Here is a 25,645-nt window from a genome sequence, read left to right as displayed (position 1 = left end):
AATACCAAATGAGATAATTCCATTCTGAAGACTGAGAGCCTATCATATGTATTTTGAAACTATCTGAAATACTCATGGATGGCTCTTCCTCTCCTCCAGTTTTTCAGTTCTTCTCTATTAGGCTTTGCGCTTCTCAGAAATTCAGTTCATGCTTTTTACTAATTTTCTTCTGGTAGCAAGAGCCTAGCTTTGTATAACACCAGTTAATCAGGATATAACATTTTTATTGGAATACATTCACTGGTTTGATTTCAGCACAATATTTAGAGCATGGCTGGAAAACAAATATTAACTAACTGAAATGTTTATTGCTTAATATCACCAAGATCAATAATACTTAATGAAAAACTGAAAGAACAGTTGCCATAATGTTTCTCACATGGCAAATCAAAAATAACCTCCACATGCAAGTAAAAATGGCATGCCAGTCCAAAAGGTACAAAAGCAAGGGCATTTACAAAAATCAAACACAGGCACCTTAAAGCAAAGGTAACAACTAAAGGTTCCATTCCTATGTAGCTGGATGTGAGTCACAACTAGCCACACAGGAAAGACAGATGTGTTCTCTCCTTGTCACAGCTCAGAGAACGTAAATGAAGAAAATGTAGGTACGTCAAGACGGGTTGTGTTTCCTGGATGTGAATGAGAGGGAAGTCTATTGTGACACGATACCAAGTAAGAAGGAAGAACTACTTTAATGCCTACTGTGAGCCAGGCCCAGTGCTGGGTGCTGTGAGGCAGGCAAGGAAGATCCACATGAATGGTGCTGTTTATACTAACCAGGTTGCTTAACCTCTCTGAGCCTTAATTTCTGATCTGTCAAAAAAAGATTATAATCTTGTAAAGCGACTGTGAAGAAGAGGGCAATCATGTAAAGCTCTTAAACAAGTGATCAGCTCACAGTAGAAGCTGTACTTGGTACAGTGATGATGACAAGGATGGTGGCAGCATCAGCGACAAAGGCAATGGAAGTCTCTGCCCTCAGAGAGCTGACAACAGGGATGTCAAATAGACCGCATATGTGTTTGCCATTCCACAGTCACGCTGAGCTTGCCAGGGCTCTTTCCTGCAGCCTGTAAACGTGGCCTCTGAGCCCTTCTCAGCAAAGCTTCCAGGAACCAACAAAGTAAAATTTTCACAAAAGATGACACCTATCTGCTATCCTGAGTTTGGACTACGGTTGTGAAGATACAACTGAGAGTTCCAGTTCTCCAAGACCCCCTATGTGTCAAGCACCCTTCCAGATATTTTACACGCATTATCTCATCGAGTCCTCTCACAACAACCCTGTGACGCAGGCACTATGATTAGCCCCGCTTTCCAGAGGAGAAGGCATGGCATATGCACAGGAAAAGTGAAGCGGCAACAGCTTACAGTATTACTGGAGTCACAAGGCAGTTTTAATCGTATGTCAAATTAGTGGTCTAAGTGTTCATTGGTATAAATTCATACTATGAATATATTGTATATTAGATATAATTAAATAATTTATGAATAAATGAATGGATGAATAAATAAGTGGAGGAAGAAAAACTCTCACTTATACTAGAACTTTTTGCTTCATATACAGTAACTGTCATAATGATGTTTGATTCAAACAAGAATCATCAATTGATGCTAAAAACATTGGGCAATGTTTGTTGAGGGAAGATACTTACATCGCCTCCAAGTATCTACCCAGAACTTAATTATTAATTACAAAGTGAAAATAGGTGTTTTTACTGAGGAGAAACTGGGTGAGCCCCTCTTAATCAAGGGTTCAAAATTAGTATCACCAATAATGGGACAAACTGGCATCATAGGTCTCCCATTAAGATACGCCAAGAACACATGGCCTATGCAGCATTCCCGCCAAACTACAGAACTTCAAACAAGGCAAGAGGGAGGGAAAATCAGATAACCCAAAATGAGTGACATTCTACAAAACTGTCCTGCACTCACGTCAAAATTTAAAAGACAAAGGCACACTAGAATCTAAAAAGAAATTGAACTCATTAAAAAAAAAAGACAAAGGCAGAGAAACTATTACAGATTAAAGCAAACTAAACAGATATATCAACTAAATGCAATATGTCATTCTCGACTGGATCCTGGGCTAGGAAAAAATTGCCATAAAAAGCCATCACTGAGACAACTGGCAAAATTCAAATATAGACTGTATAACAGGTAATAGTATTGTATCAACGATAAATTTTCTGAATTTGATAGCTGCATTACGGTTGCACTCTTGGAAGATGCTAAAGTATTTACGGATAAAGTACACAGCATCAGTAATTTACTTTCATGGCTGGCAAAAAATAATACAATATGTGTGAACACATATAAATCAATAATATAAATAGAGAAAGCAAACTTGCAAAATGTTAATAAGTGGTGATTCTAGTGGAAGGATATGCTAGAGGCCATGGTATTATGCTTATAGATTTTCCCTAGCCGTGGAAGTTTTTAAAATATAAAGTTTTAAAGAACTAATGAGATTTTAAATGCCATTTTTCTATTTTCCTAAATCAAAAAAGTAATACATACTCACGAAAGCAGAGGAAAGTAATACATACTCACTAAGCTAGAGGTCTACAAATAAAGTGAAAATAAAGGCTTCCTCTATCTTCTCACATAAGCAAAGTTAAAGAGTTTGGTGTATATTTTCTCCACCTTTCACCAAGTTCAAAAAGCACATATTTAATCAGATATCAGGTCATTCTTAAAGAGCTACATGAGTGAGCTACAAACATATTATTAAATGTTCCATTGCTTCTAACACTCATTGACAAAAATGACCAAGTGACATAGGACTGAATCTATAAAGTGGAAAAAATCCAGAGCTTATTACCTTTATCTTATCACTTAGAAAACACCTAGCCAGCAAGCCAATACGTAGTTCATAAAGTCTAACAAAAACGTACAGAAGAAACACAGATTTCCTTTCGAACAACTGCCAACTCCTAGCCAAAATTATTTACATCTTAAACTCCTGTTGATTCAGTAAGTACGGGGCTGCTTCGCAGTAATTTACCACGTCTCTTTATCACTGACAATCACGGACTAAATCAAGCCCCAAAGCAGAAACTGAGCTTCTGTTTTTCCGACTTACATGTGTATGAGTTATGCTCCTGCATTTTACTGTAATCAACTTAATTTCTGAATGATAACCCCTCAGGTACACATCTACAAGAGGAGGACTTGGCAGTTTCCAATTCCTGCTTTCACTCCTGCGCTGTCCTGTGTCACTTTCCTGCTCTCTTAGACAGTAAAAGATGCATTATGTATGGGTGGGGGGTGGGGTGAATGGGTTGCAATTATTGTTTTCCTATCAAAATCTGTTTTATGTCTCATAAAGTCTTACATCCAACAATAATATAAGAATATATTGGTTGTACTGAAGTTGCATGACCTAATTTAGCTCAGAAATATTAGCATATTTTGAATATAAATTTGATGGAACTGGTTTATTTCCTATTCTTACCTGGTCAATTAGAAGTTTCAGAGTTAAAAACTAAAGAACAGAGGGTCTGATGTGGATTTCACTTGCCCCTCTCGGGTAGCTTAATACATTTCTCAAAGCTCTATTTCCCAATCTATAAAATGGGTCCAATAATTCTTGCCTATAAAGGACTTAGGAGTTCGCTACATGAAAGGAGCTGGGTTCAGTCCAGAGTAAGAAATGGTTTTATTATTTGGCTACTATTAAAAATTTTGTTGACAAAGAAATGAGGAGGAGGAAACTTTCTCTACATAGTACCTTCTGTTTTGCACACAATTGGCTTTAAAAGTTATCACTTCTTAATGCTTTCCACAAGTTACAGATACCCCAAGGCAGTAAAAAAAAAGCTATCTTGTTTTTTCCGTTCCAAGGAAGATTAGCCCTGAGCTAACATCCGTGCCCATCTTCCTCTACTTTATATGTGGGATGCCTGCCACAGCATGGCTTGACAAGTGGTACGTGAGTCTGCACCCGGGATCTGAACCCATGAACCCTGGGCTGCTGAAGTGGAGTGTGGGAACTTAACCACTGGGCCGGCTCGGCAGAGCTATCTTAGTCCTTCAACCTGGCTTCAACAACTGCAAACACAGCTGGTGATCACACAATCACAAGCACTGCTGGGAGGCAACGCCACAACGTGCTGCCACTCGGGTTTCCTTCTCCAACCAATTGCTACGGTTCACTGGCAGCAGTTAATGAAAAAAATCAAATCATTCAGGGAGATTAAAAGATATTTATGGAAAAGTTCACTTTAAAGACATATTGAAAAGAACAGTAATTAGGCAAAACAGGCCATAAATACAAATGACCAAAACAAGCTCCAGCGGGCAGCTATTAAAAGTGGCCAACGCCACTGAGCCCTGCAGATCAGCCCCACAATCAGCTTCACTCTCCAGGGGCCAAAGTGAATGTGGGGACACGCTGTGTCACATTCCTAAGGGAGATGAAGGGCCAGTGTGTGCGTTTTGAGCTCAGCAAGGACCAGCACCAATCCCAGACTCTGAAAACCAAGCAGGGCAGCTCTCTGTCCAGCGTCTATGAATCCTTCATTCAACAAAGTCCTGCACTTCTGGCTTCAAGTAGAGGTGAAATCCAAGAAGGTGGTATTGCTTATATTTTGGTAGAAAAGTAATGTTTTTCTATTTTTTACAAGACAACTCTTGATGACCACAAATTCACAGGCAGAAAATGCAAAGGGGGTGAAAATGTCACACTTTACTCTTTACTGACCCCTCTTGGCTGACCTGGGGGAGAGAAAAGTCTGGAGCCTGCGAAGGTCTGAAAGCTCACCTCCCTTCCAGGAGAGCTCAGAGAACATTAGGTCGTTCACACCATGGAAAGAAATCCTCTCAGTTCAGATGACCCCTAGTAAAACTCAACCCTAAACCACACGTGACAATGATTTCTATTTATGGGGTTCCCAGAATGGAAATTGGGAAACGGCCCCAGAGGCCTTGCTAGGTTTCTGGCAGCCCGTGACCTCCGACTCTAGGTTGAAAAGCTCACAGAAGTGCTATCGTGATTTCTTACAGCAGGAAAAGACCTTACCTCTTTCTCTATTTTGAGTAGCTTCTTTACAGCCACCTCCTTGTCCTGTGATATCCATTTGGCTCGATACACACTCCCAAAACTTCCTCCACCGCAGTTTTCAAAAAACTGCAAGTCATCAAATTTAATTTGCACAAAGGAGGTACCGAGAGACGACATCTCATAATGACAAAGTATTATACTCCCACAAAATCTGCAGAGAGAAAGAAAAAGGAAAGTTTGATTATAAACATATTAGAATGAATCCTCTGAATCTGACTTTAGAGAATGTGTAACAAGTCCTGTGAAACTTCCAGAAAGAACCTTGATGACTTAGGAGCAAGAAAAGCAGGACTATAAACAAATCAAAATGAAAACACTTACTCTGGCAGCCCGTGCAAAATTGAGCAGCAACTTGTCCAGACTTTGAAAGGCAGCTGTCCACAGAGAAATGGCTTGTGTTTCCCCCCGGACAAACCTGTAGCAGCACTTCCTGCACATCCAGCGGAGCTCTGCCTAAAGGCTACTGTGTCACCAGGTCTGCCATCACAAAGCCCTGACAAACGGGAAGCGTGCTTTCAACAGCAAGCTTGCATAGCTCTTCTGGCATCTGAGGCACGCCATCTCTCCATGTTGTGCTCACTTCACACAAAATATACATAACCTAAGCAACTGAGCATCCTGGCACGAGGAGAGCCAAAATGCTGCAAACTGAACACGCGTTCAGTGTTTAGATTCCAAAAGCAAACGTTCAGCCCGAGGATGATAGAAACAGGCCGACCGTTTTCCAGAAGTGGCTCCCTGGACTGCATACTGTGGCAGAACTTAATTAAAGAGTAGAAAATTTGCCCTTGATTACAATATATTAAGTCATCCAAAGAACTCTGCCAAGAATGTTAGAAAAAATATTATGCTTGTTTCCAGAGGAACAGATTACCCCTCCCAGAGATTATTATAGTGATATTTTTTGCAGTCTAAGGAGTTTTAATATTCTCCAGGTAAGTGGTCATTCTTCAAACCCCATGGCAAACCATGGAATAGCAGGAAAAACAAAACAAAAACAAACAAGAAGACAAAGGACTAAAATTTTGAACCTGCATAAAAAGCAGGTGGATAAAAAGGTTTGTATACGTTTTCTTGCCAAAATTGTAAGCCAGACTCTTATAAGGAGGGAACAAAAAGGCAAATCCATATGCATAGGACATTCTACAAAACAACTGGCCCAGGCTCCTCATAATTGTCAATGTCACAAAAAACTGAAAAAAAAAAAAAAACCAGGGAAAATTCTAGCATAAGGAGGCTTTAAAGAAATAGGATGACTAAATGTAATGCACGATCATTGACTGGATTCTGGATCAAAAACAAATCTATAGAAGGTATTGCTGGGATTTCAGGGAAATCTGAATATTAACTATATATTAGATAATATTATTTTATCCATGGCAAATAATGGTATTTTGGTTTTGTAGGAGGATGTCCTTGTTCTTGGGAGATATATTGGGAGATGTATTAAGGTATGATTATCCACAACTTAATTTAAAATGGTTCAATTCCCCACCCCCCTCCCAAAAACAGGAGTAGGTATAGAGAGAGAGGAAGCAAATGTGGCAAAATGTTAGGAACTGGCCAATGTAGGTGAAAGTTACATGGGTGTTTCACTACTCTTTCCATTTTTCTGTGGGGCTGGATTATTTTCAAAATAAAAAGGTGGAGGAGCAGTTTGTATCTATCTAAATTGACAAAATTTCCTCATCAACAACTTGAAGCTTTGCTGAGTGACGTACACAGTCAGCTCAGAGATCTTAATGTGCAGCTACAAGGAATCCCATTTCAGGAACAGGAGGTCACTGAAGAATGCTGATTTCTTACGCGAAGTCAAACTCTGCTCTACTTGGGGAGAAGGCAAGAGAGACGATTGTTTGTTTATCCTCTAAAGTTTAGAGTCTACATAAAAATACAGGGGGGAAACTCTAGTATCCAGGCACAGGCTACACACAATCTACCTTACTAACTTTTGCTTCAATTTATATTCAGTTAATCATGGAAAAGAAGACAGGTTGGCTAAAACTTACAAAAGTGCCAAAGGTTGGTACATAGAATATGCAAGCTAAAAAGTTTGCTCAACAAAATGCAAAACACCACTTGCAAGATTCCCTCAGGGATACAGGTGCTAGGTCTATATTTTTATTAATCCTTTTTATTTTTATCAAGGCACAAAAAATAAAATAGGACTAGAAAGCTTATAATAAAAGATAGAACTTCCCTGCCCCCACCCCCCTCCTCACACCCAATTCTCTTTCCAGAGGGAACTAATTTCAACTCCTCTAGCATTTCTTCCGGTATTTATTTCCATATTTCTAAAAAATGTGTTTATATTGCTATTTCTTGATTGCTCCATTTTAGATATTATCTGTTAACTTCTCCCTGTGGAAGATAAAGATTTAATTCTCATATACCACCCTTTACCTCCTTGCCCACAAACATGTCACACTTGCTCAATCCTCCCAACTTCCAACTATATCGTACCATTTGGTTAAGTCAATATTCAGGGCTTACAGTAGTCTGACAAAGTAAATTTTATTCCCAGGGGTGCTATGTTCAATGGCTTTTTCCTTTCTTGGATAACTTTTTGTTTCTCCTACAGTTAGTAGTTGCTCTGCTGTTGTTTTCTTGTTTGCTTAGCTTTTTATACACCTAACACTTATTCACCTCATCAAACTCTTCCAAGAACTGCAAAACTCTTCTCAACAAAGTAAAAAACATCAGATAATGGGGGGGGGGTGTCTATTTTTTTTCCTTGGAGACACTCCTCCTGCCCCTTCATCTGACTCAGTGCAGCTGCAGCGGCTGCCCTCCAGGCCTGACTCGGACTGGGACTTCCCTTCACCATCATCCTAAGACTCTCCTTCACCTTTTGCTCTGAGGGAACCCCTGTCCTTGGATCTCCTGGCTCTCCTTCTTGATTCATTCCCTTGTTCTGACAGTGCACATCTCCCATTAGCCACCTCAACAGAGTGCCTAGAATGTAATTCTTCTGAAAATCTGTGTGTCTTAAAATGTCTTGATTGGTAGCCTGCCTGGCTATGCAATTCTAGGTAGGAAATAACTTTCCTTACAATTTCAAAACAATTACTCCAATAGTCTCCTAGTTTCTAATGTGGCTGTAAAGCAGTCTGATGCTACTCTGGTTACTAATCCTTTTCACATTATTTTTTCCTCTCTGAAAGCTTTTAGGATCCTGTATTCATCTCTGGAATCCTGAAATTAATAGACTATGCTTAGGGATGGGTCTTTTTCATTCATTGCTAGGACACTCAGTGAACTCTCTCAGTCATAACTCATTTCCTTTAATTCTGGGAAATTCCTTTACCACTTACAGCTTCTCGTCTTCTGACTCCCCCACATAGGCAAGGAACTACTCACAGCTCCCAGTACCTGCTGACCTCTCTCACATCTCCATACCTTTGCACGGGGTACTGTCTCTGCTTCAAATGCCTCTCTCTGCTCAGCACACTCCTGTCCCCGACCACCTCCTTTGAGCCTCAAGAGCAGAGTTAAATTCTCTTTCTTCTGTGCCACAACACCTTTCTTTACCCACTCATCTTTCCCACTTACTTCCTATCAGACTATAAACTCCAAAAAGGCAAAACTCATTTCTATTTACATCCGGATCTTCAGCACCTAGTACATAGCCAGGCACATTGCACCTTTTCCATTCAAAAATATTTGTTGGATAAATGAAGAAATAAATGAATAAATAGTATCTGGCTATTCTTCCATTATACATTTTGCAGCGGAAAGAGTCCAAGCAGATTAAGTAAAATCCGAGACTTGTAGTTTTTACAAGTGCCCCCAGAGGATTCTGAAGCAAATCCTGATTTGGAAACTGTTGCCTAGGCTTCTTCGGAGACTGAGGAGAGCAAGTCTGGGACTTCCAGGAGTGGGCGTCTCTGAGTCCAAAGGAAGAGGAAAAAGAAGACAAGGAAGGGGAGGAAAAGGAAGAAGAAGAGAAAGAGGAATAGGAGGAAAAGGAGGGAAATCTTTTCCCAAAAAAACGTAGAAATGGGAACCAGGATGAGATAGTATGAATAAATCTGGGGGCTGGCCTCAGGGCCGAGTGGTTGAGTTTGTGCACTCCACTTCATTGGCTCAGGGTTCACCAGTTCGGATCCTGGGTGTGGACCCACACACTGCTCATCAAGCCATGCTGTGGTGGCTTCCCACATAGAAGAACTAGAATGACTTACAACCAGGATATACAACTATGTACTGGCGCTTTGGGGAAAAGGAAAAAAAATATGTATATATATATATATATACACACACACACATATATATATATATGAATAAATCTAAACCCTCCGACGCAGAGCAAGTCCAGGGAATACGGAGAACTGAGGCAAGATCAGTCCCATCTGAAACTGCCCTAAGGGCGCCAGAGGAAGGCTGACCTCTGAGAAGCAGAGTTCTCCAGGATCTTCGTCCCTTGAGATGAGGCAACTAGTCACATTCTTCCCAGAATCACTGTTACTCACTTTGTGATACATCCTGCCATTTGGAAACTGGCTATGTATGAATGGAACTATGTAATTACTTGAATGTTTTATTGAGACCATAAAAAATTAAGTCCCGTCTGATTACCACACAGACTAACAATTCTAGGGTGTACAAGTACAGGTTCTAACTCCAGCAAGCTTGGCAAAGCATCATGGACTTAGCTGACAAACCAGATTGAGATTCCCCCTGCCATCTACACGAGTGTCAGACCACACAGATTTCCTTTTCTCCTTCAGCTTTCTCTCCTTTAATTTAAAATTCATTATTCTAAGAGGATCAACTTACGATCAGAAGAATGGAAAATATCAGTTGCTGATTAATCATACTAGAGCATTCCGGAGGAGACTGGTACCTGATCAAATTATGTTCTAATTTTTCAGATGTGTTCTCCAGTGAATACACCAGAACTTAACATGAGTCCTCTATATAAATATATTTACATAGCAAACCCAATCAAACGATGTTTTCATCCCACCATGTTAAAATAATTACTTTTACACAAGAAAGGCAATTTTTCTCCATGCAACAATTCCCAGTCTTAATTTTGTAACATTCTAACTTTTGTTTCATAAACTCTTCAAAGCTGTCTTAAATATTAATGGTAACTATCTGCCACACAGCACTGAAGGGCAGGCTAGAGCAGTGCTATCACAAAAATCAAAGCAGAACAAGGAGCCACAACTCTGAAAATGTTGAAAATCACTAAGTTGGTGGTTGAATCCAATCATTTGAGTACTTGAGTAGTAAGCTAATTTTTTTTAATTTAGTTAATAGTTAACAATTCCTTTTAAAGTTTAATTTCCTTAAATATATATATTTAGCACCATCAGCTAATTATCAAAAATGAAACCATATGGAGGTAGAAAACTATAAAGGGAGTATTACTTTACTTCTTAAAGTTTTCAGCCTTCTAGTCCAAAAAAATGGACTTTTGTCCTGAATTAAAAACAACAACAAAACAAAAAAGACCCTGTTAACGTTCTAACATAAAAAAAAAGTTTAGAATTAGATGGATAGAAGTTTGAACTCTGCCTCTACTGCTCGGTAACCTTGAACCAAACACATTTTCTCAGACTATGCCATTTCCAGACCCAATAAATAAAAAATTTAAAATCTCTTCCATTCTGTTACCAAAAGTCTACAAGTTGACAGCCCAAAAGCTATCAAGTTTGCACAGTATAGTTTAGCTTCTTTGACAAGTCTTTACTTCCAAATAACAGATACTTCAACTCAGCAGCAGCATGGGCCAGAGGAAGGACTCCAGTTACAGAGGCAGTAGCGCATCTAACTTACTAGCTGTTAGACCTTGGCCAAGGCACCGTGCCTCTGATCTGTTTTCTCACTGGCAATAGCACCCATTCTGCGTAGTTGTTGGGAAGTGGGAGATGCTGTGAACGTCCCCTGCACAGTGCCCAGTGCCTAGTATCCAAAACTCAATGAATGGAAATGATGGTTGTCTAATTATTTAACAATCTTGGTATTACATTTAGCCATCTACTTCCTCAGCCTTCAGGGTTGGGTATGCTTTCCTCGATAGCTTTCCTCTCCTCGTTTTCAGAATTGTTTTACATCTTCATTAGTTTTGCAGAGCAATTATTAATAGATAAATGTACTACTGACCTCTAAATCCTTTTTATCTGTGTTTCTTTGCATATGTTTTAATTTTTTCTCACTCTGCTGATTTTGGTTTTGGCCATTTTTGAAAGATCTATCCTATTGGTAATAATTATCATTTCCTTGTAAACATGTTTTTTCATAAGGAGAATATTTAAGTTATTAAAATACTTTTTTTGCCTTCACGTTTTAGATACTAGAGTTTCTGGGACCTATTTATCCAATTATGGTCCTCCCTTTGGTAGGGTCCTGGAGTGTACCTACTCTCCATGGCAGCCACTGTCTTCTTCTAGATTATATCTACTACATATCAAACGGCCTCAGGAAATACTGCAACCAGCTTCATTAAATAACTGCAAATCATAATTTTTTATACAAGAATTAACTTTACTAGAAACAGGTCTTTGGACTTTTTCTGATTTTTCTATCTTTTAGGTTTACATGGGCCTATAATTTCTGAATTCAGATCTTCCCTTTTTGTCTATCCTTGATTTACACTTTCCTTTTTCTCTTCTTCACAAGAGTTACAAGTTTATTTTTGATGCAATATGGGAAGAAAAACTAATTTGTTTATCATGACCTGAATATGACAAAAAACAACTTTTAGAAAACAGCCCTCAAAAATTCTTTTGCCAACCCTGCTGCCCTAATATGTATTTACGCTAGTATCATTTCAGCCTCCTTAGCATAGATCAGTGAATAAACTAACAAAAATGTGCCTTATCATCATGTGTATTAAAACAATACCACTTAGATTATGGGTCTGCAATTATTTTTTTTCCTATGAGTCTTATCTTCACAAAATGGGGAAAGCTCTGGTTGGGTGTATTTGTTCCCACACCAAGGTCAAAGATTCTATTCCTGAACAGCACTGCTGTTCTACTATGTTTTTGTTTTTAAATCACTCAAAAAAGATAAGATCTGTAAGACTAGCTAGAGTAGAGTAGGTAGGCAAATAGAACTAACTAGTCCTGTGTCTACCATAGATATTCTTTCCTTCCTCCAAGGCTGCCCCTAGCACGCAGCATAGCTTGTATAGGACAGGTTGGGCTCAGTGAACAAGATCTTCAGTCATGGATAGCTGAGAGAAGCCAGGAATAAGATTCTAAAAAATAGAACAGCTATTGTTTCCTTTTTCTTTTTTCTCTATGCTTTACCATGTAAGTAACATAACTCTCTAGTCAAAGCAAAGGTTAAAATAAAAACGAGCTAGTTAAATGAAACATTCTTCTTTGCACTTTAATATTTCTATTAATGAAAATAGAATTCCACAACAAACTTCCTTGCCAGAAATGTTACCAGAGGCTAAAACACAGGAGGAACAGGAACATCGGGGGGAGACAGGCACTTATGCTGCAGAACTGCTGTGTGGAAATGTGTCTCTGCTGAAAGTAGGAAAAGAGAAGTAGGTACAATCCACGACAGGGGTCACTGCAGGGGCTTTCTGTGTTGCACGACTGGAGGCAGGAGGACAGCAAGCGGGCCAGAATTTGAATAAAGGAGCACTGAGAGGGCACACTTCTATGGGTTGGCCAGAAGAGGGATTCACAGGTGTGTGGGGGTGGGGCGAGGGTGCGGGTTGGGGAGAAAGCAGCAGGCCCACCCAGCCCTAGATCCTGCCGCTCTCAGCTCTTGTTTCCACCCTTGAACTGCTGTCAAACAGAAAGTATCTGATCATCCTGGCTGCTAAGAAACAGCTACACTTTTGGACTAATTACTCAGAATGAATGTTCCTGAGAAGGGGAAATAAGAGGGTTAAAACCTGGTCACCTCAATGTAAGATGAAAGGAAAGGGAGATGTTCAAACTAGAGAAGACCAAAGGAAGACCCTCTATTACGCATCACTGGTCCAGAGGCAAAGCCATCTGCAGACAAAAGTCACAGAAAGAATTCCTGCTTATTACGCCACCCTATTTAGCAGTGAGTTCCCCATCACCAAGAGTGTTCAATGGGAGGCGGACACGTGGAGTAGGAGGCTCCCGCAATAGCTGGGAGAGCAGAATGAATGCTTTTGAAGAGCACCTCTAACGCTATGAGTACTGCATGACTAAATAATCCACTATAAAGAATGGATGGTCTCTCTTCTCTTCTTGAGGATCCAGTCTTGAACCTGACACTAAGAGCTCCTGACATTACGGAGGAGCACAGTGATCAATGTCAGTGATAGGAATAACGGAGATGACTGGGCCACCCTCCTAAATTTCTCCCCCTAAACTGGCTGGGAAGGTGAGAGTCATATTCCAGATTTCTATCCTACAACTATCCTCTCCCCCCTCCCTGCTCTTCTACTTCCAAAGCAAAGAGCTCTGCTCACCCTGAAAGCCACAGTATAACTCCAGAAAATGAAAACTCTTTGGAAGATTATCTACCCCTACCCTTTTCTCAGCAAAATGGAATCGCAGTACCCCATACAGTGGGCTGGGCTGCGAAGCTGAATGGTGCAAACACCATCTATCAGAACCAGGGCCGTGCTCCACAAACGTGGGTACTCCCGTAGACAGAGTACCCCGCACTATGCAGAAGGTGTGTGAATAAACACACTTCCTACAGCATCGACTTGACTTGAAGATTCGGGGGAATAAACATTGTTACTGTGTGTTTGTATTGATTTGCTCAATAAAGTCAAACAGAGAAGAGTGCAACATTCACATGAATTTTTAAGATTAAAAATAAGGTTTTAGGGGGCTGGCCCCATGACCGAGTGGTTAAGTTCCCATGCTCCGCTCTGGGCGGCCCACGGTTTCGCCAGTTCGGATCCTGGCTGTGCACACGGCACCACTCATCAAGCCACGCTGAGGCGGCATCCCACATAGCAGAACCGGAGGCACTCACAACTAGAATATATAGCTATGTGCTGGGGGGCTTTGGGGAGAAGAAGGAAAAAAAAAAAAAGATTGGCAACAGTTGTGAGCCCAGGTGCCAATCTTCAAAAAAAAAAAAAATACAGGATTTTACAGAAAGTGCTCGCATTGGGGATATTTATGGCTATGTGTACAGATCCCTGAAGGAATACACTCTTCCCCACAACGGGGTACTTTGGTAGAAAAGTTTAATAAGCGAAGATTCACTCCAGGACCTTCAGACGGAGATTCTTGTCTTCACTTTTTAGTTTTCCTATAAAGAAGTCCAGAGACGACTCCAGAAAGAAGGATCTTGGTCCCTGAAGATAACCTGGGCTCAAAATCAGGGGTAAGAATGGTTCCCAGTAATTTCAGTTTTGGTCTTCTGGGTCACAACCTTCCCCTATCACACAACTTCCAAATTCTTCACGTTCCTCATATAGATATTTAAATGCATTCCTCTTCAGATTCTCCCCTAAGGATGACTTGGGAACAGGGCAGAGGACCAGGGCAAGCACTGGCCACGTACCGGTGAGACAAGTAGCTTTCCCCGAGTCTAACATGAGAATATGAAAAAAACGCCCTTCTCTATCATTCAGTTGCGATGGCCAAAGTTTCAGGCACTGGTTCCCGCACTTCCAAGTGCTGTCTCATATGCTCATGAAGCAGGTATTACTGTCCCCAATTTACATGTGAGGAAACAGGATCAAAGGTGTGAACGTTGCCCAAGGCAACTACCTAACTTACAAGTGACACAACTGGGATTCAACCCCAGGTCTGACCTCACAGTCATATCATTTTTTCCACCACATCGTATGTCTTTTTCCCACTATATCATCCTGCCTCCTTCTTCTAATTTGCCTTTTTTTCCTTTAAACAGATTCTTTTCTTATTATAGTAATTACTAGATGGCTTACCATCCACCTACAGTTCCATTGGAGGCTTTAATTTCCTCAGTTGTGACACAGGGGTTATTGTGTCAAATGTATGGCTGCTTTGTTCCCACAGAATCCTCTTCTCTGTTGGGATTATTTAACTGTTCTTAGGGCATAATCGATGCTTCAGCTGTCCGCAGGAGCGTCTGACACAAAAGCACCCATGTATCAGGGAAGCCAATCTAAGCTCTAGCATTTAGAGCTCTCTTTCCTTAACAGGTACAGTTTTCTGGTCACAGCTGGAACTCTGCTTATTTGTGCGTAGTGGGGCAAGGTTAATAGCCACAAAAGAAGCAACCTAAATCCTTCTGGCAGTAAGACCAAACGGTGCCTTAGCTGTTCCCATTACATTTAGACAGACGAGACACCCCCCCTTGTCAATCCGTCCTGGGTAGAATAAAATGGAAAACAAATGATCCAAATGGATTTTTAGTTCCAACATCTCTGGATACAAATATAAGGCTATGTTATTCCAAGAAGCACTATTTCACCACAAACACCTCTTTTTCTGGTTTTAAAAAAAAGATCATTGATTCTCTCCTCTCTTTTCTCTGAATCTATCAATTTCTAAATCAACTGTCTATTTTTCTCTTTCACTCCACACCATCAGCTTCACTCTATGTTGATCTCCTCTCACAAAACATCACTGTAATTTCTCCACGTTTTCTTTGATGACTAGATTATTCACTCCACGCCCCTCATAACTCCTGTTTATAATTTTGCACCCCTGTCAAAGTCAGTTTTGCTGCTCGTTCCAGATAGGCTCTCAGCCAATATATTGCCAATAACACTCACTCTTGTGCTAGCTTAAAATACACAGTGCAACTTGCCAAGTTTCCTTATTTGGCAAGAAGGTCCCTTAGTTCCCAAGATCTTTGACCATCCATTTTTAGATCCAAGTCCTTGTGCTTAATATTTGGATATTTCTCTCTCTCTCTTTTTAATGTGTCCTTATGTGTTCCCTAAAAGAATAAGAAAAAGCCATCAATCATCTACTTGCTTTCCTAGACAAGAAAAAATGTCCTTGCCATTGCATTTTGGTCATTTACTCTGGAATTATTACCACTGAATTTTTTATTTAAACAATAAAATTTTCCACTTAAAAAAAAAACTTCCAAAAATAATCTCAAAAAAGTTATAGTAGGAATTAAGCTGTGAAAGATTAAAATAAACAGTACACATTGCTCTAAAAGACCATTTTTCTCTTTCTTAATTCTCTCTTTGCAAACAAACTAAATCCATACTCATCTACAATCTCTCAAATCTCTCACTATTGTAGCAGGAATTTAAAACAAAGGCTCTTCAAATGACCAAAAGCATAATTAAAATGCAGCCATCACATACTGCTTTGAAAATCAAAAACCGACAAGAAATTTCGCTGTGGAGATGGGCCTCCTACCAAGAAGACATCAACTCTTTTTGTCTTTCTACGTGTTTGTAGGTTTGGATCCACTGGATCCTGGCTGTTCACTTCCACTGAGGTCAGGAAAGCAAGAAGCGTCTCCTAAAACGGCTTTAGACTATCCTTTAACAACTATCTTGGCTCAAATATCCTCGAAATAATTCTGCAAGCCGATTCGAACGCACCATTACGAAGGAGAGAACCGCTTATTGTAATATCAGTGGAAAGAGCACTACACCGTACTGCTTTCACTATCAAAGAAACTAACAAAAGTAGTAATTAAGTTCCCCCATCAACGGTGCTTATGAAAGATCTCGAGGCGCATCAGAAACAGGCATTTTCAACAATCTGACAATGACTGCCCCCTCCCCTTTTTTTTTTTTTTTTTTTTTTGCCAATTCCATATCGTCTCGCCAGTTCTGTACCGAAGTTTTTCCGCAAGCTGTCAGGAGCAAAGCGAGGCGCGCCGGCGGCCCCAGCGCTCACCTCGGGGCCTGGCCCAGGGCTCAGAGCCCACGCACCGGGCAGCGCCACCCGGAGGGCCAAGGGGACCCCTAGGCTCCCGGGGAAGGAGCAGGGGGACGCTCGCCCCAGCCAGGCAGGGCGCGGCCGCGGGGCGGCAGAAAGCAGAAGTTCGTGGTTTCCACTCGCACGCGCAGCCCGCTGCTGGGAAGCGCCCGGCACCCTGCCCTGATTTGGAAGACTCGCGCTCGCCTCCCCAGCGGTGCTCGGGGCCGCGGGCTCGGCCGGCGGGGGCCCCACGTCCGGGGAGGGGAAGCGGCGCGGCCCAGCCCGGGAGGCGCTCACACCCGCGCCGCCCGCCCGGGGCCCAGAAAGCCGGAGCCGGTCCGGGCTGCGCCCCGCTCTTCCGGGCGCCAACTGCTGCGCGGGACCGGCCCCAAAAAGCTGAGCCGCGCCGGGCCGGGCCGGGCCGGGCCGCGGCCAAGGGCCGGCGCGGAGCTCCGCGGGAGCCCGGACGCTCGCTCCGGCCTCCGCCGCTCGGAGGGCCCGGGTCGGGGAGGGCGCCCAGCGGGGCCCCCTCCGCAGGCCGGCGGGGCTCCCGGGCTCCGGCCCCCGCGGGGCCTCGGTCCCGAGACGCCGGGCGCCTCGCGAGCGCGTGGCCCTCCGTCCCCCCGTCCCCCCGCGGCGTTGGGCCTGGCCCCTTACCTGGCTCCGGGCCGGGCGCGAGCAGCAGCCGGGGGCGCCGGGGCCCCGCGCGCGGCGAGGGCAGGGACGGCGAGCGGGGGTCAGGAGGACGGCGGCCCGCGCGCTCCCACGCTTCCGCCGAGTCAGGAGTTGAACATTCCGCCTCTGCGCCCCGCGCCAATGAGGAAGACAGTCGCGGCAACAGCACCACCTACCTCCGAGCGCGGAACGGCGGGGCCTGCCTGCCCGCGCCCGCACGCCCGCCGGCCCCGCCGCGGCGCACACGAGCCGGCCAGAGGGCCGGCGCCGCCGAGGGGCCCCGTGCGCCCCCGCGCCCCGGAACCCACCCAGGCCGCCGCCCGGGGGCGCTGTGCGGGGCGCGCCTGTCCTCAAACGGCACCTGCCCTCTCGCGGGGGCAGGGGAGAGGGCGGTACGGCTCTGCGCCTTTGTACCTTCACAGCTTCTTAACAGGTTACCACCACCTATTGCATCAACTCATCCTTATCAACAAACACTCTGAATTAGGCGCTGTGGGTACAAAATGATGGGAGGCTGCTTCGAGCCCTATGGGAGTGAATTATCTAGTTGGGAAGGGGACGGAGTGTAAAGATATTTCTGCGGAGATAGGGCTGAAGGCTACCTCAGTGGAACCATCAGTAGATCCCTCCGGAATTTTGAGGAGGCGTCGTGGTCTGCTGCCCTGGTTGGTGACATTAACAAAGCCGAATTCAGATGAGGAGACTAGAATCCATTCTAGGTGGGACCAAAGGTGGGACTAGGCACTGGGAAGAAAGGTAATTGACTGGGGAGGATGGTTCTGTGGAGGGAAAGCTAGACGGGGTTACAAAGGGATGGGCAGCATTGTCCAGGGCTTTGAGATTGAATTTCATCATCTAGGGACACTGGGGAGCTGTGGAAAGTTAGAATCAAGGGGCTAAAATAGGTGTTTGTGGTTTTGTTTTCATGGTGATTTGGAGAGAGCAGTCCACAGCGGTAGCAGGATGAGTTGCTAGGGGAAAACTGGGAAGCAGTATGAGTGGTAGATATTGTTCACTACCTGGTTATGGGATTGTGACGACTTGAGTTAGAGAGTACAAAATGGAATTAAAAAAGAAGAAATGGAATTCAAAGACATGTTCAGGAAGAGGCCACAGAAACTGATGACCCGCTACACGTGGAAGAGGAAGAGTCAGAGATGATGCCAAGATTTCAGATCTGGGTGACTGAAAGAACGATGGTGTCATTGACAGAAATAGGATATGTTGAGAAGAAGCTGGCTTCCTGTTGAGTTTGAGGTCATGGGAGGTAAAACAGGTAGAGATGCAGCCGTTGAAATAGGAAACAGAGATTCAGAAAAGAGGTCAGGAGGGAAATATAAAATCCATAAATCATTCATATAAAGAGATGAAAGTGGAGGGATGGATGAAGATAGGTTTAAAAAAAAAACAGCTTTCTAGTCTGGGAACTGAGAAATTCGGATTGATGAAAACTGTCATGCTAAAAAGAAATTCCTCGTAGAGGTAATCAAATAATCTAAAAACCATCTAACCATTAAAGGGATAGCTAAGGCACTTTAGCATATAGACCCAGGCGTAAGGCAACTCCAGTCATTTCACCTCACCTTCAAAGGCACTAGATTGTGATGGAAAGGACACTGGACAGGAAGTCAGAGCGCCTGGCTTCTAGTCTTAGTCCTGCCTCTTATCAGCTGGGGTACTTTGCTAGAAAGGCCTCAGTTTCCTCCTCTGCAAAATAAGAGGGCCCAATTAGATATTTAGCTACAAGTTCCAGCTTTAACACTATGAATGCTTTAAATTCAAAGCACGTGCCTAAGAGCCTTAATATTTTTTAGCTACATTCACCTTCCTTTCCATCCATTTTTCCTTCATTCTGTTTTCCCCACATAATTAGGTAAGAGAATAGCCAGCAGGAACAGTGAATACTAAAGAGTTGTCTCACAAATACACTTCAGTGATAACCTGGCAGGCATTCTCTTGTCTTCCCAATTAGGTTGCGTGCTCCTTGAGGTCGTATCTTATATTCTACTGTATCTGTCGATAGCTGAAATAAATGCATAATAATTGTGTGATAAACTGCTTCATGTCTGATTTTTCCTTGGTCAAGCTGCCTGTTTCCTTCTGACTGTACTGACCTCTTTAGGCCCCAGACCTAATAAATATACTCCAGTGCTTATTTCCACGGCTGACTGCTTTTTCAAACTTTCGAATCTTTTTGAAGACATTGGTAATTCTCACCAGTCAGAGTATAGGTTTACAAATATAAATAGCAATAGCAGAAGAGACCTAGGCAAACCTCTCTTATCAAGCTTTCCTATTCCTTTACTTCAAATGTCTCCATACTAAAAATAGATGTACTCTTAGCAGTGGGGTGGCTTTGGAGTCCTTAGCACCCTCTTAGATCCAAGAACACCCTCCAAAATAAACAAGCAATGTAAGTTAAAAGAGTATTTGTTATGCAAATATAGCTTAAAAAAAAAGTCTCCTAGCCCCCACTTAGGATTGTTGTCCCTAAGCTCCTCTTATATTGAAATTCTAGAAGTACCACTAGCTTCAGTGGATCAGAGAAATGCAGCCATAAACTCTATTAAGGACAGAAGGAAAGGCAACTTAAAAGGAAGAAAGCATTCTGAGTATCCTTCCCTTCCCATATGGTGATAAGAGCTATGATGCAAGCTGGTACCCAGGAGCATTTTCTCTAGCCATCTCAGTTCTCCATCTAAGATCGTGGGTAGTCTGTGTCTGGATCATACCTAAGAATGACCAGCTTTACACAAAGGTTTGTGTTTTGCCTCCTGCACAAGTCTGCATCCCTGGGAAATTAAGGCACGCAATCAAACATCTTTTAAGATAAGTAGCCATTACCTGAAAATCACATATGAAGCCCAGGTCATTGTTTGAGCTTAGTTTTCACATCTAACTTGAGAACTGAGGAACTCATGAGAGTATTTCAGGGCGTGAAAGGAGCAGTAGGGCAAAAAGAGAAACTGGGGACTTTTGCCAAATTTATTCAACAAGCATTTACTGAACGGCAGGCACTATGCTGAGCTTTGTGATTATAACAGAGACCAAGACATGGTCCCTACTTTTACAGAGTGTTCAGAGTGCAATGGAAGAGCCAATAACGACGCAAGCAATTATACCACAGGGTGCTGAGGGGGCAAAAATGGATACTTATAGCAGGGCACCTCACACAGCTTTGGGAGACCAATGCAGGCTTCCAAGAAGAAGAACATCTAAGTCCACAGAGAAGAATGAAGAGAATTTGGTGGACAAAAAGGTCGGAAAGATATTCCAGGCAAAGGGAACAGCAAGTAGAAAGGCCCAAGAGCATTCACCAGGTTCAAGGAATAAATTCCTTAGCTATCTGAGTAAAGACAGCGCCAGGAGGGAGTAATAGTCCTCGTGGTGGTAGTAATGGTAGTAGCAATGGCAATAATCATGATAATGATGATGATGATAATCATAATAATAGCGACGGCTAATATTTACTGAATACACGTTTGCCATGCACTGAGCTGAGTTCTAGGCGGACTCCACCCAGTCATCACAGTCACTCTGACCAGGTAGTCGTCATCCTCTGCTGTAGGACAGGAAAAAGTCTTGGAAAGCTTAGGCCACTTGTCTGCCCTCAGGGAGTAAGAGGTAGAGTTTAGGGCTTGTTTTTTTAGATTAACCAGTTATCCAACATTTTGGTCTCAGGACTCCTTTACGCTCTGAAAAAGCCTTTGAGGACACCAAATAGCTTTCGTTTACGTGAGTTCTATCTACCAGTATTTATCATATTAGAAATTAAAACTGCAATCTTGTATTTCATTTAAAAATAATAAACACTTGTGTTAGCATAAGTATCTTAACAAAAAAAAACTATTGTCGGGGCTGGCCCCGTGGCCGAGTGGTTAAGTTCGCGCGCTCCGCTGCAGGTGGCCCAGTGTTTCCTTAGTTCGAATCCTGGGCGCGGACATGGCACTACTCATCGGACCACGCTGAGGTAGCGTCCCACATGCCACAACTAGAAGAACCCACAACGAAGAATACACAACTATGTACCGGGGGGCTTTGGGGAGAAAAAGGAAAAAATAATCAAATCTTTAAAAAAAAAAAAAAATAAAAAACTATTGTCAAAAATAAAAATAATTAGGGGCTGGCCCCATGGCCGAGTGGTTAAGTTCGCGCGCTCCGCTGCAGGCGGCCCAGTGTTTCGTTGGTTCGAATCCTGGGCGCGGACATGGCGCTGCTCATCAAACCACGCTGAGGCAGCGTCCCACATGCCACAACTAGAAGAGCCCACAACGAAGAATATACAACTATGTACCTGGGGGCTTTGGGGAGAAAAAGGAAAAAATAAAATCTTTAAAAAAAAAATAAATAAATAAAAAAAAATAAAAATAATTAGTGCGAAGAATGTCATTTTTTATATTTTTGCAAATCTCCTTAATGTCTGGCCTAACAGAAGATAGCTGGATTCTCATATCTGCTTCTGCATTTTATCTATTCCAATGTCACACTATACATACCCTTTGGGAGATTCCACTGTACCCTCATAAGAAAGTACAGTGAAAATAACATCTTAGTATTTTTATGAGAGTTCTGACCTTGCAGACCCCCTGAAAGGGTTCCCAGACTGCATTTAAGAACTGCTGTCTTAGAGCGTCTGAGGTGCTCTTTAAGCTGGAGGGAGTCAGTTGCCTTATGCTCTTCTGCCTCAAGATGCAGGGTCACAGGGCAGCTGCATCAAGCAGGAACAAGAGCGCTTTGCCAGACATCAGAAAATCTGGGATGTGGTGCCAGCCCTATCCCTAAGCAGCTGTCACTTAGTTGGGACCATACTGCCTGATGGCCATGTGGGTGACAACGGCCTACTTACCTGAGTCTTGAGTCCTGTGCACTCCTCACTCTTTGCTATTGTTTGCCATGCTATTTTTCTTTAAAATCCTAGATCTAAAATCTGACTGAATCATAACTGACTTTGTCATATCTTTTCAGACTTGGGCCTTCCCATCGCTCCTGTTTGCCCTTGGCCCTGCTTCACTGCAAGAAACTCATATGTTCCTTTCCAAAAGATGTGATAAAGTTGATACGATTTTCTGGCAAGATCTTAGAGTTATTACTAAATGACGTTATTAAATGAAGAGCTGGTAATTGCTTTGAATGTGAACACTAGGAGCTAGGATGGATTCATTGAAATGAAGACCTACCAGACAAACCTAGTTTTCTCTACTTGGATCGGGGAGGACAGTGAGGACTTTTGCTGGTGAAACATGACAAAGTTTCTCATGATGACTTTATAAATCAGAAAGAGATTTTAAGTGATGACAATACAGTACAGTAAAATTGCTGTTTAGATTGAAAACAGCTTAGAAGGTATGCCCCAAAAATGCTAATGTGCACTTTGGGTGCAGGTTCCCTTAGAGAAGGAGTTCTAATGGTACGTTGCTGGGCTTTCCCCTCTAACCTGCCCTGTTCAACATTTCTACCACTGAAATGAAGGTGTAGGTGGCATGCCTATCTTATTAGGGAGTGAGGCGTATTTGGAAGGAATATCTAACATGTTACATCTGAAAGAGTCATATCAAAACTCAAAAACCTTTATTGACTCCTCACTGCCTACTACATAAAGTCCAAGATCCTTAGGGCACATTCAAAACCCTCCATTATCTAACCCAAATTTTCCTTCCCAATACTACCTCCCATCTGCATGGACCTCATGCTGCCCCCATCCCAGCACCTCCTACTCCTCCTTGCAATTTTCCTACAGCAGTTTGATTTCATTGATTACACCTGGCCACCAAGAATACTCTTCCTCCATTGCAGGTGTGGCAGTGGCAGATTCTGTTCAAAGAGAACATTACTGAAATCTAAGGGAAACATAAAACGTTACGAAAAGAGCCAAGTTTCTGAAATTGAGGTTTCTGCTTCAACAGATCCAATAAATAGAGATGAGCTTTCATTCCCAGACAACTCTGTCTTAGACTCAGGTGAACTGGTAAAACATTATAGATACATTACTTAGCCTCTTAGAGTCTCCAGAGCTTCCAGGAGACAGATCTTGCTGTTTTTCTGGATAAGCCAAATTCTCAGACCCAACCTTCCAGATATTCTAAGCAGGCCAATGATACCATCCTATATGACATTCAGATTACTACCAATTTCTTAGATTCAGGCATATGCACTTAGGAAGGAGAACTCTTCTATTTGTTGTTATCTGGAAAAGCAAGAATTATATTTCATAAGGTAACTATTAGTTCCATTTAATAATTGCTTGTAAACAATCAAGTGACATCAGCCATCTTTTAAGTAAAATTTTCACATATCTATAGATTTTTCATGGCTCCTCTTCGTTGTAAACACCATTAGATGATACCAATACATAATCACGTATCTTCTCTAGTCATTCCCTCGTCTTCAATATGCATTTGTGTTTTTGTTTTGAACTCATATGCCTGGCCTCTCTTTTCTTCATTTGACACGCCTCCAAAAAGTCTAACTAAGTGTTATAGTTCTTCTGGTCTGCCTAGAGAGGAGACAGAATTGTAAAGAAATGACTACTTCCAAGCCACAGCCCAGGACCTCTCAAGAGTGGATTAACCAATTTATTATAATCAGAAAATCCTGATCAAATTTCAAAGCCACTTTTCCATCCACACTTCTTTTGTATTACTCTTTCTCAAGTTGAAATTTTTCCAATGGATATTTTTATCAGTTCTACTTGGGTTTTTTCCCCCCACCCTTGGCTTTTCCTCAAATTTTTAAGGGCCATTTGTATTAAACCCCTGTCCTCATTGTTGTCTGTAACACCTTCCAATTTAGTATCATTCCCAAATTTCACTAACGTGCTATTTACTCCCTCTTCCATATCATTAATAAATGCTATTTCTTATGTATTAAATTTTGCAGTCGAATAGATTTAATTTGCTACTGTAATTTCAATGCATGTTTTCTAAAGATACAATGCAGTTAAGAATGGTCTTAACATAGGCTTAAATCCATACCCAGTTTATAGTTATTTTACAATTATGCAATCCATTTGTGTTCTCTAATCAGCACTGTTGTGAGCTCCATTGAAGCAATAATCTATTGATTTCCTCTTCCCTCTTTTTCAATACAGTCATCATCTTGGCTTTCAATGCACAGCAAAAGCAGAGTTAGAACTACTGTTGTACTCTAACCCATAGCTATTTATGAAAGAAAATTAAGTCTTTTTCAGTGGATATTCTTCCACTGACATAAGAAATATTCTACATTAAAAAATTCTTTTATAATCATAATATTTGATTTTCCTATGCATGGTATCAATGTTCTAAAAAGAAACAGGTTCTAGATATTTTCTTAAACAAGTAAATGTAATATGTATTTTACATTTATATACATTAAATATATATATTATAAATATATATATCATATATATTAGGACTATGTGTGTGTGTGTGTGTGTGTGTGTGTTTTCTTTTCTAGTCAATCTGCTCCCTGACCCCCTGACTCCTAGAGAATCCGGGATGACTTTGTTTTTTATAATAGTCTTAGACACGCCACCTTCAAATCAGAGAATGACATTCATTAGTCCTTTGCTTCACTGTATGTCACACGTCGTCCTATTTATTAGACCTTCTATAGTGCCAGTTTTCATTTTCAATGAGATAAACCTTCCTACATGCCACTTATTTCAGTACTTATGTTCACATATTGCAATTTTAAATCATTATGCATGAGGTTAGTCTTGACGTTTCCACATAATACTTCCAGAAAATATTTTCTTTCTCCTTACTCTCAATCTCTCTCTCTCTCTCTCTTTTTTCCCTATAGTGTTAACTGAGTATAATTCCATGGTAATCTTTTCTTTTCTACATTGAGAAATTTATTTAGCCTCCAAATCTCAGTTCCCCCAACTGTGTCATCCTCTCATAACTTGCCTATCTATCTCAGAGCATCGTGTCTAGTCCAAATGAGATAATTTATTGTGAAAGTGTTCTATAAGTGGTATAAAAGCAAATAAAAGGTAATGTTTTTATTGAAACACAGTCAAGACACATCAAGATATTGTTTTCATTGAAGAATATAACTGTATTTCCAGAATATTTTCCATGTTGAATTTTCAGTAAATGTCCATTTTTTTTAAAAGGTTTTA

The 25,645-nt window shown here is 41.8% G+C and overlaps 1 protein-coding gene across 2 annotated transcripts in view; it reads right to left on the bottom strand.

Annotated features, from left to right (window-relative positions):
* Positions 1–17,764, bottom strand: part of MAP3K20 (mitogen-activated protein kinase kinase kinase 20) — a 167,095-nt gene extending 149,331 nt beyond the window's left edge. The window contains exons 1-2 of one of the 2 annotated variants that reach the window (XM_046659428.1): positions 17,524–17,764; positions 5,030–5,222 (exon numbers count right to left, since the gene is read on the bottom strand). In XM_046659428.1, the coding sequence (XP_046515384.1) occupies positions 5,030–5,188 (159 nt within the window). In that variant the 5' untranslated portion in view covers positions 5,189–5,222; positions 17,524–17,764. Of the gene's footprint in view, positions 1–5,029; positions 5,223–5,392; positions 5,784–17,523 lie in introns of those variants that run through there. The other variant, XM_046659429.1, reaches the window with a different exon arrangement.
* Between the last annotated feature and the right edge of the window lie 7,881 nt (positions 17,765–25,645).

Source organism: Equus quagga, chromosome 4 (genome assembly GCF_021613505.1).
Source record: "Equus quagga isolate Etosha38 chromosome 4, UCLA_HA_Equagga_1.0, whole genome shotgun sequence".
Lineage (NCBI taxonomy): Eukaryota > Metazoa > Chordata > Mammalia > Perissodactyla > Equidae > Equus > Equus quagga.
This window is presented reverse-complemented; position numbering and strand designations above follow the sequence as displayed.